This window comes from Sorghum bicolor, chromosome 4, assembly GCF_000003195.3.
Source record: "Sorghum bicolor cultivar BTx623 chromosome 4, Sorghum_bicolor_NCBIv3, whole genome shotgun sequence".
Taxonomy (NCBI): domain Eukaryota; kingdom Viridiplantae; phylum Streptophyta; class Magnoliopsida; order Poales; family Poaceae; genus Sorghum; species Sorghum bicolor.
The window spans coordinates 55,640,132-55,656,868 of record NC_012873.2 but is presented as its reverse complement, the minus strand read 5'-3'; the positions used below and the strand labels follow the sequence as shown (position 1 = coordinate 55,656,868).

The 16,737-nt window shown below is 42.5% G+C and overlaps 3 protein-coding genes across 4 annotated transcripts; 1 reads left to right on the top strand and 2 right to left on the bottom strand.

The window, feature by feature from the left end:
- On the bottom strand, positions 3,974–5,680 carry LOC8070616 (pentatricopeptide repeat-containing protein At3g04130, mitochondrial). 2 transcript variants are annotated; one of them, XM_021458558.1, is made up of 2 exons: positions 4,903–5,680; positions 4,697–4,828 (listed from the first exon to the last, which is right to left on the bottom strand). In XM_021458558.1, exons 1-2 carry the CDS (start codon positions 5,536–5,538, stop codon positions 4,820–4,822), a joined length of 645 nt encoding a protein of 214 aa, XP_021314233.1. In that variant the 5' UTR covers positions 5,539–5,680; the 3' UTR covers positions 4,697–4,819. The 2 variants fall into 2 exon arrangements, with proteins under 2 accessions (XP_002452402.1, XP_021314233.1); XM_002452357.2 differs by having other exon boundaries at positions 3,974–5,675.
- LOC8056489 (glyceraldehyde-3-phosphate dehydrogenase 3, cytosolic) lies at positions 8,146–11,417 on the bottom strand. The gene is made up of 12 exons (XM_002452356.2): positions 11,182–11,417; positions 11,038–11,061; positions 10,847–10,947; positions 10,037–10,152; positions 9,849–9,948; positions 9,609–9,755; positions 9,464–9,524; positions 9,281–9,378; positions 8,928–9,070; positions 8,710–8,793; positions 8,523–8,612; positions 8,146–8,427 (listed from the first exon to the last, which is right to left on the bottom strand). Exons 1-12 carry the CDS (start codon positions 11,183–11,185, stop codon positions 8,382–8,384), a joined length of 1,014 nt encoding a protein of 337 aa, XP_002452401.1. The 5' UTR covers positions 11,186–11,417; the 3' UTR covers positions 8,146–8,381.
- On the top strand, positions 12,894–16,711 carry LOC110434345 (cytosolic Fe-S cluster assembly factor NBP35). The gene is made up of 3 exons (XM_021458213.1): positions 12,894–13,117; positions 13,412–13,513; positions 15,532–16,711. The coding sequence occupies exons 1-3, from the start codon at positions 12,949–12,951 to the stop codon at positions 16,425–16,427; spliced, it is 1,167 nt and encodes a 388-aa protein (XP_021313888.1). The 5' UTR covers positions 12,894–12,948; the 3' UTR covers positions 16,428–16,711.

Genomic DNA, 16,737 nt, shown 5'->3' with positions numbered 1-16,737 from the left:
CAGTTAGTTGTATGAAGGTATCTCAGCCTCTCAGGTTCACTCCCTTCCTAGCTGACTATAAGGTTATAACACATGCTGGTTGGTTAATTTAGGACAACCTGCTGCTATCATAGTGATATTTTTGCCATGCTTATGGTAATAACGGACACCACACAGTTCAACTGAAAGCTTCTTCTCTACTACTTGAAGGCTGAGTGGATGACCTCCTGTGTAGAATAATGATGAACTTATTTCTTGAGTAGTTATATTGGGATCGAGTTGAAGCATTATAGCGATTATAACCTGAAGAGAGCCAGGCCAAGCCACTTAAATATGTCACATGCCAGGAAAAGAGTCTTTACTAATATTTTAGTTTTTTACCTTCCTATTATCTGCAGTACTATTTTTGTATTATGATCTTGATTTTTCATGGATGTAAGCTATACCTCCTGTAAGGCCAAAATCTCACATATATTGATGTGTTATTTGAATGCTTCAGATTCAGGTCAACATTAGTTTGGACAAGGTTCATCGTGTACCTCAGTATGTTATATATTTGACTGGTTTTGATAGGTTTATCATCATGTGATTCATGAAGCCAACATATGTGATTTCAGGAGTGCAAAAATAACGGTAGTTAGATGTATTGTTTAGGCCTATAACATTTCTGTTTTTAGCTATGCGTAAATAGATCAGAGCAATTCTTAACGCTCCAAAATGCTGCCATGGTATAAATAGCTCACTTTTTTTATGTTGGCCTAATTTTTTTGAGCCTGCCTTTTTTTGTTTGCCCAAAATGCCTTTACCTTATATTCAGTTGTTAAGTTCAACTTCGTACTATTAGGATTAGGATACCATCTGCCAAAGCTAAGAACACAAGTTAAGTACAACCCTTGGATGGTGATGGAAGAATCCAGTACCGAGCATATATTTTTTTCTTTCTATAACACCCCAATTTTTTGTTTCCACTGCATAGGCACCTATGCCTGAATCTATCCTCTTGGTATTATTTCTTGCAGAATTGTGTTTCCAGGTAAGGTAGTTAGAAGTAGAGAAGCCTTGGTCCTGGCCTCCTGGGTGAAATTTATCTTTTAAAACAAAAACTCTTCTTGCTTCAGTATAAACAAAAATGTAATGTAAAGTTTCGATCATTAATTTTTGTTTCCAGGGAACCATACATTCTCTGTGGAATGATCGATGTCCGTAGTTGTAGGGAATCTGGAGGCTGGAGTAGGCCACCTTTTAGTTGAATCTTAGCACTCTCATCAAACTCTGACTAGATCAAACACACCAGGCATAAGATCAGGTACCAATTTCCTTTTTTCGCTGCCAAATTTTTGTGCTTGCATGCTTTATGGTTCATCTTTTACCCTGATGTACACCTGTTTTCTGAAAACTAATGTCATTGTATTGGATTCTCATTTCTTGAAAGTCGGTGTGCATGTGTGCAGACCAAATGGAAACCAACACAAGAGGCAAGTAGGAAAAGAATACAAGTCCGTTGATTATGGTGATCAGTTTGTATAGCTACAACATTTGAGATGCTCCTGTCCTGTCTAAATGGCCATCATTCATTGGAACCTGGGTTCTGAACACACAGTGCTGCTTGAAGAAATCGCTGGCTACTGACACTGTTGGGAGAGTGCTTTGCAACCTTGCAGAACTGCGGACTGTGGAGTGCTTTGGCAGAAATGATTCAAGTTATGTGTGACTGCTATTTCTCAATTTTTTACAACTGGGAACAGTGGATACTATTGTGTTTTTATTTTAAAAAGGGGCTACCTTTATTATTATTGGCAAACTATCAACCCTGACCAACGGTCCATAATTGTCCATAATGAGGATCGGGAATAATGAGCAACGACCCCAAACACTATGGTTGAAAACGGTCATATTTGAATACGGAAACAGAATCAGGATCGGGAATATTAGGTCTGGAAAACAAAATCGGGATATTTCAGGATATCAGGAACGGTACAATATAGTCAGTAACTTCCAGATCACCAACAATTGAACCAACTTTCTTATCTGATAAAAGAAGTCATACAAATCAGCAAATGAGGAGTTTTGTGGAGTGGAGGTGAAACGAAACAGAAAATCAGGATGCATTATTTACCTCTTCTTGATGCATGAACCCAATCCTTCAAGCAAATCAAGATTCAGTGTTGAGACTTGGACAGCCAGCAAATCACACGCTATTTGTGAGAGTAGGAAATTCTTGAATCTGGTTCTTCCACCAAGCTAAGATATCAAACTGACCACTACATCTCACACTTGGATCTGCCATATATTTATCCGGCTCCCTTAATTCATCCTCATCAGTCCCTGCTGTCTCATACAAGTAACTTTCTAGTTCATCATCATTATCATCCACTAACAGATCTGCTGTTTCAGAAGCAGAAGGTTCATTTGATTTACCCTGCCCTTGAATAAGAAGGTGGTGTTGTAACATAAAACTGATATGGTTTCTTAATGACATCAACTATTTCATCAACATTTGGTATGATGGACCATGGAACTTCTTCATATAGAATTCAATAAGCCTTTTCTTGTAGCTTGGATCAAGAAAGCATGCAACAGCTAAGGTGATGTAGGATTTTTTTTCCAATATTTATCAAACTCTCTACTCATAGGAGTTGCCATAGCATTAATAGTCATATCTTGACTTACAAAATCTTTATCTCACAAAACCCTTTATAGAACAAATTTGCAGTTGGATATAAAGTGCCAGAGAAAAGTTCAATGAGATCATAGAATTTTTTGAAGCATATTAATAGGATGGTATATTAACTTTGCCAAGATCATTCTTGATAAATATTAAGAGAATCCCTCAAAAAATAAATCACAAGAGCATCCCTCAAAAAATAAATCGCAAGAGAATCCCTCAAAAAATAAACCACAAGAGAACCCCTCAAAAAATAAATCGTACGAAAAGTTCAATGAGATCATAGAATTTTTTCAAGCATATTAACAGGATGGTATATTAACTTTGCCAAGATCATTCTTGATAAATCTTAAGAGAATCCCTCAAAAAATAAATCACAAGAGAATCCCTCAAAAAAATAAATCACAAGAGAATCCCTCAAAAAATAAATCACAAGAGAATCCCTCAAAAAATAAATCGTAAGAGAGTACCAATTACATGCTAAATGCAGAAGGCAACCAAGAGCCGTGGAATGATAAAACAGATACTCAATTGACCATGATTGTGATTATTTACCCCTAACATAAGTGGTAACAACAGAAGGTTTATACCAGGAAACACTCATTGGTTTGGGGAGAAAAGTAAGGTGAAATAATGATGCACTGAAAGAAGTGATAAACCATATTGAAAAAGATAAACTGTAGTAAAATGAAAGCACGTCACTTTAAACCATATTGAATAACAGATAAATTGTAGTCAAATGTAAGGATGTTCCTCATACTTTCCACAGTAAGAATGTTATATAAAGTAGATATGATACATGTTTGTAAGTCTACAAGTGAGCTTCTATTTCAATCAACACTTTAAAGTTTAAAGTTTAAACAGAAAGCATATTGTTTTGATGTTTCTCAAACACACAATAAGTGAATCAACATGTACAATGCGGAAAATTCTACTTATGCACCAGTGCAGTTATAGAGTTATTATATAGGCATGTACACTATTGATATCACCTAATGCATAAATATAATACGAGACAGCATACTGAATGGTGCCACAGTTAGAACACCAAGCTCAATAATTGAAAAAATAGTCACATGAAATGTAATAGTTTTCGCAAGAAAAGTAAGGAAATGCTATAGCATGGGCTTATGGCTCTTGGTTAATGTACAAGGATCATCATCTACAGTCAGACGAGGATCTCAATCTTGCTATAATGCCATGAATAAAAAAAGATGATATAAAAGTAAAAACAGTAGATGCTCCATCTTTTGTTGTGTGAAGATGCCTCTCGAATACTAGTTATAATGCTAAGTTAGAGATTGTTGCATAGTATTAGCTAATGAGTAATGACTAGCAAATGAATCACATGGGAGAAGGTAATGCTCTCAAAGTTACGGAGAAAGGCCAAAGAAAATTACATCATTCTGAATTCTTTCCACATAGACTTCCATGTTTTGTCTCTGAGTCTCACTCAAAAGTAACTCACATGTTTTAGGTCTAGGTACAATTTCACTACCTACCATCTCATCATAGAGTTGATAAGCCCAATCAGTTTCACCGACCCTGCAAAGACCATGGATCAGAAGGGTATATGTATCAAGATCTAATCCTAGACCATTCCTATCACGAAGCTCACTCAACAAATGGTGAATGGCACCAGTTTGCCCTCTTCTACCAAACAATAGTCTAAGAAGTGGTTGATATGTCTGAAGATCAGGTTTGCAGGATTGTGCTTCCATTTCTTTCAATACATCGAGAGCGTCATCATCTCGCCCATATTGGCAAAGAATTGATATCATGGTGTTATAAGTTGCCACATTGCGGGGCACAACATTCCTTGGCATCTCCACACGAAATACTTGGTTAGCTTCAAACAAATGACCTGCTCTACCAAGAAGGTTGATCAGGGCATTATAGAACAAGGTATCAGGCTTACAACCAGAGGACTTCATTCTATCCGAAACACTCAGAGCTTCTTCAAACCTTTCACATTTTGTCAGTGAGGTCATGATCATTGTGTAAGTGATCACATTTGGATGGCAGCCCTGAGAACTCATGGAATCAAGGATTTCATAGACCCTCCTGAAGTTGCGCTGCTTACAGTAAGCCTCAAGAACAGCAGTGTATGTGATAACAATAGGAGGGAACCCCCTGTTTTTCATCTCCTCGATCGTCCACATTGCCTCATCAATTCTACGCACACTGCACCACCCATGGACGAAGATGTTGAAAGTGTAAGCATCTGGTGCGATATGTGGGCTGAGCATGACAAATACCTCACGCGCCAATTCAACTTTCCTCTCCTTGCAGAGCGCATCGAGCAGCACATTCATGGTCTCCGTGTTCCTCTCCAGTCCCAAGTCCTCCAACTGATCAAACAACAGAATGGCATCCCTCCACCTCCTCGCAGCGGCAAGCCTCCTGATGCTCTTGGCGATAGTGTCCACAGTGACGAGCCCCCTGCAATGCATTTCGGACAGCAGATCCCACATCCGGTCGATCTGCCTCATCTTCCCGAGCAGGTCGACCATCCGGTTGCAGGCGCACGGCGTGTGGGAGTAGCCGCCGCCCCGCGACTGCGCCCACAGGAAGAAACCCAGCGCGGATTTCCAGTCGTCCCCGCACCTGCGCAGCAGGCTGTCCGCTACGCCGCTCGTCAGCCGGACCTCGGAGCACTCCGCGGCGAGGGTCCGGACCAGGTCCTCGACGCTCCCCTTGCGCGCCCTGAGGAGCGAGCTCTTGATTTCTGCGGCCGCCGCCTCTTCCTCCGCCGTGAGTGCGGCGCTGGTTGAACTTTGGTTCGGAGGTGCGGCGGGCGATGATGCCGACGACGATCTGCGGAGGGAGAGGCGTAGCAGGGTCCTCCCGGCCTCGCAGCAACGGCTCCGGCGACGGAGACCGCGCAGAGGCATCGGAAGACGATGTCCGCGGCTTGTTGCTCCCGGCGGCAGATGGTTCTAGAGAGACCTCAGGGTCAGCACTCGGCAGTGTTGAGCTGCCGTAGCGGCGGCGGAGGGATAGGAAGTGCGCCGCCGCGTTTGGGAGGTGATGAGCGGCTGGACCGCCTCAGCGTCGAAGGGAATATGCGATCGCGGCCCATAGCTGATTGAGGCCCAATAGGTTCCTTTCAGTTCTTGTCTTCTTGACGCGAGGAGACCGGCCCACATTCACTCCGCTCAAAGGCCCATAGCCGTTAGGGTCACTTTCTCCACTTCTAACTTCGCTAGCCAAATATACCTGGTATACCAACTCTGTGCGTTCATAGATATGAGTGTACGCTCGTGTTTGTAAGCATCTGCGTCTGTAATTGAGTCTCACAAAAAAGTTAGAGTTAAAGACCAATAGGATATATATATATATATATATATATATATATATATATATATATATATATATATATATATATATATATATATATATATATATATATCTCCTCAAGGATAGACTAAGCAATTTGTGGACGAAGCTAGCAATTTGCAGACTGAGCTAGGCTCATGGAGTAGGGGCAGCATAGAGTTGTGAGAAAATTACCCATTAATATCACCTAATTATACACATACCAATTTCTTTATTTCTCCTATAGTTCCATGTCGTTGGATCCTCGGTTGCGACAACCCCATTCATCTGATGCTCTCTTCGTCTTCATCCTCTTCGTTGTGGAACCTAAATTGTAGGGGCAGCATATGGCGAGTGTGTAGAATGAGGCCGTGCGGGAGGCGCAACCGTATCCCGGTGCACGTAGTGCTAGCCAACATCAGCGTGGGAGTGGTGGTTCAGGCGTAGTGTTGGGTCACGACACAGCGCCACTAGGGCACTAGCACGAATGGTGACGGGGATACAGGCCTCGACCTTCTGCGTGCAAGCACAAGCAATGCGTGCTTAGCTGTCTCTATCAAAGGGGATGTGTCTACAGGCGCAAATAGTATAGGCTCGGTTATCTCACCAGCTTGCTTGCTACAACTAACGACGGAGCCGTACCTAGAGCGCAAAGGATTGTGAATAGTCATTCCTCTTCTTGCTCCTCCTTGCCCTTTTCTTGGTTCCCACCAAGCTAGAGGGCTAGAGCTCTTCTGGATGGCTAGATCCACCCTAGCTATGGAGAAGGTCTTCGGGAACGGGGCTGCAATGTCTTGAAGTCCTCCTTGTCCTTTCTCTTCATTCTCCTCCTTCCTCTTCCACTTTAGTTCTTTCTTCTTAGGCCTTGTTTAGTTTATCATTCAAAAACTTTTCACCCATCTCACTAAATCTTTCGACAAAAAATTAATTGTATAGTTTGGTTGTAAATCATGAGTCAAATCTTTTAAACCTAATTAGTCCATATGCTAATGATAGATTAATTAGGCTTAATAAATTCATCTCGCAGTTTTCAAACGAGCTATGTAATTTGTTTTTTTATTAGTATACGTTTAATACTTCAAATGTGCGCTGACATATCAGATTACAATACGATACGGCCCATCATCTCTGGAAAATCAAATTACATCGAATTACAATCCTTGTTAATTCCTCCTTCCTCTTCTTCCGCTAGCATACTACTCTGCTATCTTCAAATCAAATTACAATACGTTACGGCCCATCATCTCTGAAAAATTATCCTCCGGTGTGATTGTGTGAACCTGAACCTATTCACCTAGGTACCAAGCTCTCATTGCTCACCATCAGAGGGCAGATTAAATAACTGCATGCTCCACACCAGCTGATACTAGACCGGGCCACATCATTAGCATGCTGTTGCTGGCTCTCAGCAAGTGACATGACACTCCTCTGTATTTTTGCTACTGCTCTCTAATCACAGTAATTATTACTTTATTAGTTAATCTAGAAAAAGGCGGCTGTGGATTTGTTTTGACTTCTCTTTTAGAGCCGTTGTCGTCTAGTACTTACAAGTTTCCTCTTTGATTGCGTATACGTACTTCTTTTCTATACTACTGCCTCCCAACTCTTGCACTGATCTTGTACTGCAAATGTACATGGCGAACACAGTGGTTGCCTTCTCTCATGCACAAATATGAAAACAGCAGCAACCCCATCCTTACATCTACTATTTCACCTTAATCGTGTGACGATCAACAAAGATCTTCATGAACACTTGCGTCGAGTGCCTGCTGCTGCATAGGCTGGCCTCTTCAACAGCGCCGGGGACGAAGAACACTGAGCTACAAGAGCGGCGGGGCAGCCATGGCAGCAGCACAAGATCTGTCATGCTATCCTGATTGGATGCAATGTACCACGAAATGTGAGGCGCTACACCACACGAAATAAGGTTGTGAACCATCTAATCTAAAAACTACTTCAAAAAAGGAGTATGAGATGCTACAAAATTTTTGCCCCTGTGCCGAAGGGTAAATAAACTTCAACATTTAAGTACGAGAAACGGACTAATGCAATCTCCACAACGGCAGGAGAATGCCGGCAACCAAATAGCAAGTGAAGGACGTGGAACTATGAAGAGGCCGGCAACCAAAACCAAATAGCCAAGTGAAGGAAGAATGGAAATCAAAATGTTACGGCAAGACACAGGTGCAAAATGCAAAACTGAAATATAACGGTTGATTAAAAGTTTATCAACGGTAGATAGTAGACCTGACAAAATATGAGCCATTCAATGCTCAACCAACCACTACGATACAATACACCCAACATAATAGTTTCAGACAATCCGATAGATAGAAAAATTTTATTCTCGGAAGCACTTTCTCCGGGGAAGAAGACAACTCCCTACTCCCTTGTATCACCAGACCTTCAGTTCGTTCATCTAGTTGGTGCTGCTCATGTGGCGGATCAGGTCAACCACGCGGGTGCTGAAAAGAAACGAAAAATTAAGTCAGGATTTAGAAATTGATGAAGTGCACAGAAGCCCTAGAAAAATCTCAGATGATCGGTAGAGGCAACTAACCTGTATCCCCACTCGTTGTCGTACCAGGACACAAGCTTCACGAAGTTGCCATTCAAGGCAATGCCAGCCTTAGCATCAAAGATGCTTGACCTGTGATTAAGAGAGACAATCACGAAAAAATAGTCAGTAAACTGAGGTCCCTAGCAATTAACGGGTGATAAGAAAATGGTGAAGATTAGGAGCACACCTGCTGTCACCCTGGAAGTCGGTGGAAACAAGGTCCTCGTCAACATAACCCAGAATGCCCTTGAGGCTACCCTCTGCCTCAGCCCTGTGAAGATGTTTGTAAGATTAGCAAGTGTGACCATCTAAATCAATTCAACATTCATTTGAAAGTTGGATTGGGCACAACATTATTGCACATTAGTGAAAAACCAACTCCACAATGCCAGAAAGCTAACTCACTTGACTGCAGCCTTGATCTCATCATAGGTAGCAGACTTCTCAAGCCTAACAGTGAGATCAACAACAGAAACATCGACGGTTGGAACACGGAAAGCCATTCCAGTCAACTTTCCATTAAGGACAGGAAGCACTTTGCCAACAGCCTGCAGGACATCAAGTAGTTGTTACAAACTAGAAGACACACAAAAAAAAGAGAAAACAGAAGTGATTTGAACAAAATGTATATGACTTGTTCCCTTCTCAGAAGAGTTGAGACTCTACACTATCTCAATTTTTTTTCATGCAAAACATAAGGCATTTCATGATCACAATGTTGTAAAAAGTGCAAGGAAAAGGAAGGTTCAGTTTCTAACCTTAGCAGCTCCGGTGCTGCTGGGAATGATGTTGAAACTTGCAGCCCTTCCACCTCTCCAGTCCTTGGCCGAGGGCCCATCAACAGTCTTCTGGGTAGCTGCAAGGATCCACATTTGCCACATTAGAGACCACAAACAGATTGCTAAACAGGTTTTCCATTTAACCTATTTTGCAAAGCTTACCAGTGATGGCATGAACAGTGGTCATCAGACCCTCAACAATACCAAACTTGTCATTGATGACCTGCACCAAAAATAAATAACCAATTTTAGATAATATAGGGATCCCTAAGAGCAATTTATGTCAGCAGTAAAGCAACATAAGCACCTTAGCAAGAGGAGCAAGGCAGTTGGTTGTGCAGCTAGCATTGGAGACAATGTTAATGTCAGACTTGTACTCCTTCTCGTTGACACCAACAACGAACATGGGGGCATCCTTGCTAGGAGCAGAAATGACAACCTTCTTGGCACCACCCTGTAAAAGCAACCGGAAGACCATTAGATGCTTCCAACACTAGAACTAATAAGGTATATATTCTGGAATAACACAATAGATAGAAGATTGTACCTTCAAGTGAGCTGCAGCCTTCTCCTGATCAGTGAAAACACCAGTAGACTCAACAACATAATCAGCACCAACCGAGCCCCACGGGATCTCCTCAGGGTTCCTGCAAAACAGGTAATTATGCATTAGTCATTGGCCACACAATGGTTGAAATGGGTATGAAACAAATTAGGAAAGGAATGGTAACAAACCTGGAGCCAAACACAGCAACCTCCTTCTCACCAAAGAGAAGGGTCTTGGAGTCCTTGACCTTGACCTCATGGTGCTTCCACTGTCCGTGCACAGTGTCATACTTGAACATGTAGGTCTGCAAGAGCAATGCCAAACTCACAATCATATAACAGAAGACCCAGTTGGTGTAACTTAAGTTACAGAAGACCCAATTGGTGCAATTTAACTAATCAACTTGCCAAATGCAAGAATAAGATTCAGAGAGTTAAAATTCTGCAGAAAATACAGATTTGGATACTTCAAACACTATTACATCGACAACAATGCAATAGAATGTAATCCAGATCATAAGATTTGAATGAACCTTAACATAGGATTAGCCTATATAATAATCCAAAACACATGGCAGCCAGAGCAAGACACTGATACATGGATCCACAGATCAACAACCTAAATATAACCACTACAGAGTTTCTACAATCGATCAGCGATTATTACAATCATGTCAATGTGTTTATGACAGAGTGGGTAACACCACCAGCCATCGGATCTACGCATCCACGTTTACTAAATAATCCCATTTTGCTGCTGCACATCGAACAAGGATAAAATACAGATCTACAGATCTAAATCTCATTCGCAGCTGGTGTTCCACATCGAACAATGACAAAATACAGATCTACTACCATCGAACAAGCACGTTCAGCCAAACACTACTACACTCCCTTAAGTAAGAGATCGAGGGATTAGCGATACGAAGGGCCTAATACCATGTAACCGGACACTCCCTAAGTACCAGATCAAGCGATTAGCGAGACCAGGGGCTGTACCATGTAATCGGTGGTGATGAAAGGGTCGTTCACGGCGACGAGCTCGACATCGTCGCTCTGCAGGGCCACCCTGGCCACCAGCCTTCCGATCCTGCCGAACCCTGTATATTACCAACAAAGCAACCGATCAAAACCCAAAGACCGTCGTAACTCAAATACACCATAACTCAGATCGGAGGATGCGAACTCACCATTGATCCCGATCTTGATCTTGGCTGCATACACCAGAGCCCAAACACAAACAACAAAACCAACAAAAAAAAATCAGCGAAAATATCACCACCAACGATCAAAATCCAAAAAACACAACCAGATTGCAGGAACGACGGCATTACCCATGGGGACGAGAGGCTGCGGGACGGAGGAAACGAGGACGGATGGATTTCAAACGGGATCGAGAATGGGGTTGGTTCGCGAGTGCGATGCGGCCAATGGATCGGAGGTGCCAATATATAAAGGGCACTCGGGGGGGGCCGGGCCCTGGGGTTAGGCCAGGCGGCTGCGGCTGCGGCTGGCTGGGCCCACGCCCGGCGCCGCGGAACCTGTGGTTTTGGTAAAAATGGTGGGGCGGAGACGTGAGGACGTGTGGATGACAAGTGGGGCCTGGAGGAGGAGCGGCGACCGGGGCGGCCGATGGTTTCGAGAAGCTTCCCATGGGTCGGAACGAAACCCTGGACCGTTGCTGGGTTTGGGCCCACCGGAAAGTGGGAGAGAAGTCCTCCAGTTGTGCGGTGGCGGGTCTGCGCTTCTTTTCTTGGGCGAGAAGAAGAAGAGGCAAACGATACCATCGGCCGAGCTGGTTTTCGGCGGCCGTCGGATGGCAAAAGATTCTGTGGGGTGCCTGCTGGTAGTCATCGTCTCTGTGGTGCGACGACCAAAACTGGCTGCCAACACAGATGCAACCAATTATTTATATTCTGTAACTAATTTCTGCTAAAATATGGAATGAGATGACATGTGTCATGGTGCATGGTTCACCACTTGTGGTTAAATTATGATTTTGTACTTTGGCCTTTGGCCTTTGGATCTGGGCCTTGTTTACTTCCAAAAATTTTTGCAAAATGTGAATAGTAGCACTTTCGTTTGTATTTGATAAATATTGTCCAATTATGGACTAACTAGGCTTAAAAGATTTGTCTCGTCAATTCCGACCAAACTGTGCAATTAGTTTTTATTTTCATCTATATTTAATACTCCATGCATACGTCTAAAGATTCGATGTGACGGGGAATCTGAAAAATTTTGCAAAATTTTTGGGTAACTAAACAAGGCCCTGTCATCCAACGAGTATTGGGATTACTCTGTCCAAATCGACTAACGTCAAGCTGTCAACGATACAAATTTGATTTAGACGGGATAATTTAGAGACACGTAGCTTGTTCTACTATAAGTGATTGTGCATGGAGGGAGAAGTCTTGGTTAAATATGGCTCAATTTTTCAGCAATAATTTTTCGCGAGGAAAAAAAGGGACTTTATTTAATTAGACCAAAATCATCATCAGTGTCTAAGAGGTCAATAGCACACGCAGGCACTTGCCTCACCCATGTTTCAGTATGAATGTTACACCTAGCTAAATGAGCAAGTTCATGGTTAACTTTTTTACATTCCCTCGTAACCTTCCTAATCTTCCAATCAGGCAACGTCTGCAAATATTCCTTGGCTTCTAGAATTGTTCAGCGTAGCTTTGAGCGACCATCATGTTTTCCACCAAATTGAGCAGTTGTTGAATCCGATTCCAAGATCGTTAGTTGTGGACACCACTGTGAAACTAGTCAATTCCTTCTAGACATACTTGTCCCTCCGCTTCCTCAGCCGATGCACGATTTCGATAGTGAACAGGATTTGCCTAGAGAGGGGAAAAACATATTGAAACATGTCACGTATAGCCAATAATCTTCAGGTTGGACTTGGACCCTCAAAGTGATAAAGTAATAAAATTGTTATTCCTCCATAATAGAGAAAATAAAACATGATGTTTTGGTACATGAAAATCAGTCATGAATTCAATTGTTGAAAGAGCAAACAAGGCAGGAGAATGACGGAAGCAAAGCAACGACGGTCAGAGCCATAGAGGCAAACTTGTGATCGTACACGCTGCGCTATGCGGAATTGCGGACAACGCCGCACCCGTCTAGAAGCCCGGAGACACCCTACACACCGTGCGTGCACGAGACGACTCGAACCCCAGTTCAGGAACTGTAGGAGAGAAGGGGAGAGAGAGATGGAGAACGGCGGCGGCAAAGGCGACGTCCCCGACGATGCGAACGAGCGTAAGGAATCATTCCACCCGTGTCCCCCCCTCCGGACTCCGGTGGCCTCGTTCTTCCTCTTCCCTTGTTTGCGTCTAGGGCCGGGTTTTCTGCAGCCATGTTTTGCTGGAGTTTGATCGCCTCTTTATCTTTACCAAAAGGGGCGAAGTCTTCCTTGTCTCGTCTGATATAGATAGATGCGAAGTTTCAGGGCACCGTGCAGTTGTTTCGATCGCTGGGTTGCTCTACCTACCCAGGCTTGCGTTAAGGGAGGGTATTCCTGTTTCTGAGTATGCTTGGTTTGGTGCTGCGCAGATTGCCCTGGAACGCAGTCGGAGGAGGCGGGGAAGGCGGATGCCTGCGCTGGGTGCCCCAACCAGCAGATTTGTGCCACCGCCCCCAAGGGCCCCGACCCCGGTAATTGGATCATTTCATGTCCTTGTACAGATTCTGTGACTTGCTCTGGTGCTGGTGTACTGTTATCCCCATCATATCATTTTGTTTTATCAGAAATTAGCTTAGTTTAGTTTCATTTTATTACAGTGGTTGTGGTTGTGGTTGTGGATTTGGTATTTTCTGTTTTCAGTACAAAATCCCCACTAAAGCATTTTAGATTTAAGGATTTGCAACAGCTGCAGGGTGCTTATATATAAGTAAAAAAGGCCAAGTTATGGTAGGAAGTAGCATGTAGTTCTAAGCAGTCCAGGCCCAAAAAACAAAGCGATTTGAATCAGAAATTTTAGCACCAATAAAAGAGTCTGATTTGCACCTACCCCAATTATCAGAGTTAGTGAACTTTATGACAAAGTAAGTGAACTTTATCAGAGTAGTATTAAAACAATGTGACACTGAGGGAAGAAGGGTAGGCTTTGGGATGATGTGGTTCCTGTATAGCAATTCATTGTGATCCTAAAAACATTGTGATCCAAACTTGTATTAATATCCTGATGTCACATCCTACTACCACTGCTGCTAAAGAAGGTTCAAACATGGATCGATTGACCTTTAATTTTGTCTACAAAGATTAGAAGAGCATCCAGATTTCATATTTGAATCCTGTTCCAATTGTTTGAGGGGTTTGCTAAATAGTAGATTCTGTTGCTTCAAGCCTGTGTTGACTGCAATATAAGGATTAACAGATCACAAGGGAAGCCTCATGGTTAAATTGTTATAATGTGATCGTGGTAACCATAGTTTGTGAACTCTTGCTAGTCAACAAACCTGTCTTTATTGTGAATTGTACTGTTAATCATGGCCTTTTGAGCACTCAAGGTTCAAAAGTGAAGGACGTTGAAACTGAAGTTTTTCAGTTGCCCAATAAAAATATTTTCAGGACAAGTGCTCATCTAGCGTTCAGTCTAATCCAATTGATTAATTAAATATTGAAGCAATTAAATTTGTGATTTCTTCAAAGTTTTGTCTATTAGCATAAAAACACTGGGGGAAGTGGTGGAGACTTAGGAAAATGCAATTCCTGAAAACAATTCGCCAACTCATTATGTCCTTATAAACAATTCACCTGTAAAAGAATTCATGATGACCCGTTGTGATATCTATTTGCCACATCCTTTTAGTCCAAAAGGATATGAAGAGTCCAATACAATTAATGTTATTGAACGTTCTAACTTCGATGAATCTTGAATGAGATTAAAAAGAGTGCATGGTTTTCATATTTGAACCTTGTTCCAAATGCTAGGTTGTAGGCTCTGTTGATTCAAACCTGCTCATTTTCTTACCCTACAAGGAGTGGCAGATCACACCACAGATAAAAGAATATTCTTTGGAAAAATATCAATAGTCATTTTTTGTTACTTCTGATACAAACTTCTTAGCTACCTTGGGATCTCCATGATCTTTGAGAGGTTGTCTATGGAGTATGAATATGAGAGATTTTACAATTTGTGCTACTTGGATGTCAGTATGTTGAACTATTTGCTAAAGTTGCTTCAATGAATTGCCTCCATTTTCAGTAATGAGCACCTTCACAAACAATGTACACAATCCATCTGCTTGTAGTAAATGTTGAGGATTGAATAATTTCAGATTGAGCAGGAAAAAACACTCAATGTGATTATGTACTTAGTGGATGTTAAAGACTACACCATCAAGTTTTCAGTGTGACTCCCAGCAATGCTATAAATAAATGCTTTGCCCAAATGCTATTGCCAACAATTCTAGATGTGATTTAGTCATTGTAGTTTATTTTCGATACATTTCACTGGTGCAAAGCAGCATGTTAAATGTGTGATTGCCTTAGCTTTTGTAGCTGGTGGCCATTTATCTTGAGCTAGGATTTTTTTTGCATGCAGTTCAATGTGATTATACCATCAGCCATGGGTGGATGAATGAATTATATATACAGTGACACTATTTACTTGCTGCTTGTATATCTGTTAGGTGAAAGTGAACTGATTATTGACTGGTTTATTTTGCAGATGTGGTTGCTATTGTCGAGAGGTTGGCTACTGTGAAGCACAAATTGTTAGTTTTGTCTGGAAAGGGAGGTGTTGGAAAGAGTACATTCTCAGCCCAACTCTCGTTTGCTCTAGCTGAAATGGACCATCAGGTTGGCCTTCTTGACATAGATATATGTGGCCCTAGCATCCCTAAAATGTTAGGCCTTGAGGGACAAGATATTCATCAAAGCAACCTTGGCTGGTCACCTGTGTATGTTGAGTCCAACCTTGGTGTGATGTCGATTGGTTTCATGCTGCCTAATCCAGATGATGCTGTCATATGGAGGGGTCCCCGCAAGAATGGACTGATCAAGCAGTTCTTAAAGGACGTTGATTGGGGGGAGATTGACTATCTTGTTGTGGACGCTCCTCCAGGAACATCTGATGAGCACATCTCGATAGTGCAATACCTTCAAGCCACAGGAATCGATGGTGCAATAATCGTCACGACTCCGCAGCAGGTCTCACTGATTGACGTGAGGAAGGAGATAACCTTCTGCAAGAAGGTCGGTGTTCCTGTCCTAGGTGTTGTGGAGAACATGAGTGGCCTGAGGCAGCCACTTTCAGATCTTAGATTCATCAAGTCAGATGAGGCGGGTGAGACAGATGCGACAGAGTGGGCCCTGAACTACATCAAGGAGAAAGCCCCTGAGCTTCTGTCGGTCATGGCATGCAGCGAGGTATTTGATAGCAGCAAGGGAGGAGCTGAGAAGATGTGCCATGAAATGGGGGTTCCTTTCCTTGGTAAGGTGCCCATGGATCCACAGCTATGCAAGGCGGCTGAGGAAGGGAGGTCATGCTTTGCTGATCAGAAATGCAGTGCCAGTGCACCGGCTCTTCAGAACATTGTGAAGAAGCTGATCAAGACTGAGTGATAAAATAGTGTTGCCCTGCTAGGAATCTGGTAGTGAGAAATGAGATGAAATGATATATGCCAGAGTTCTTATTACCAATATACTGTGTCATGCACTGAGTCTTTATTAGTGCTATTGGATCTGTAAGCTTTTGTTCATGAATCATCAGTGAGTGGACTGGGTGCACAAACTACCGCTTAATTTCTGCTCTACTCAGTGAAATATGTTTTGAGGTGCTACCTGAATGATGTTTTTTTAGTCGTACCTGAATGATGCTTGAATGCTTTGTACTGTGCGTACCAGAACTGAATGAGTGTATGGTGTTAGCAAT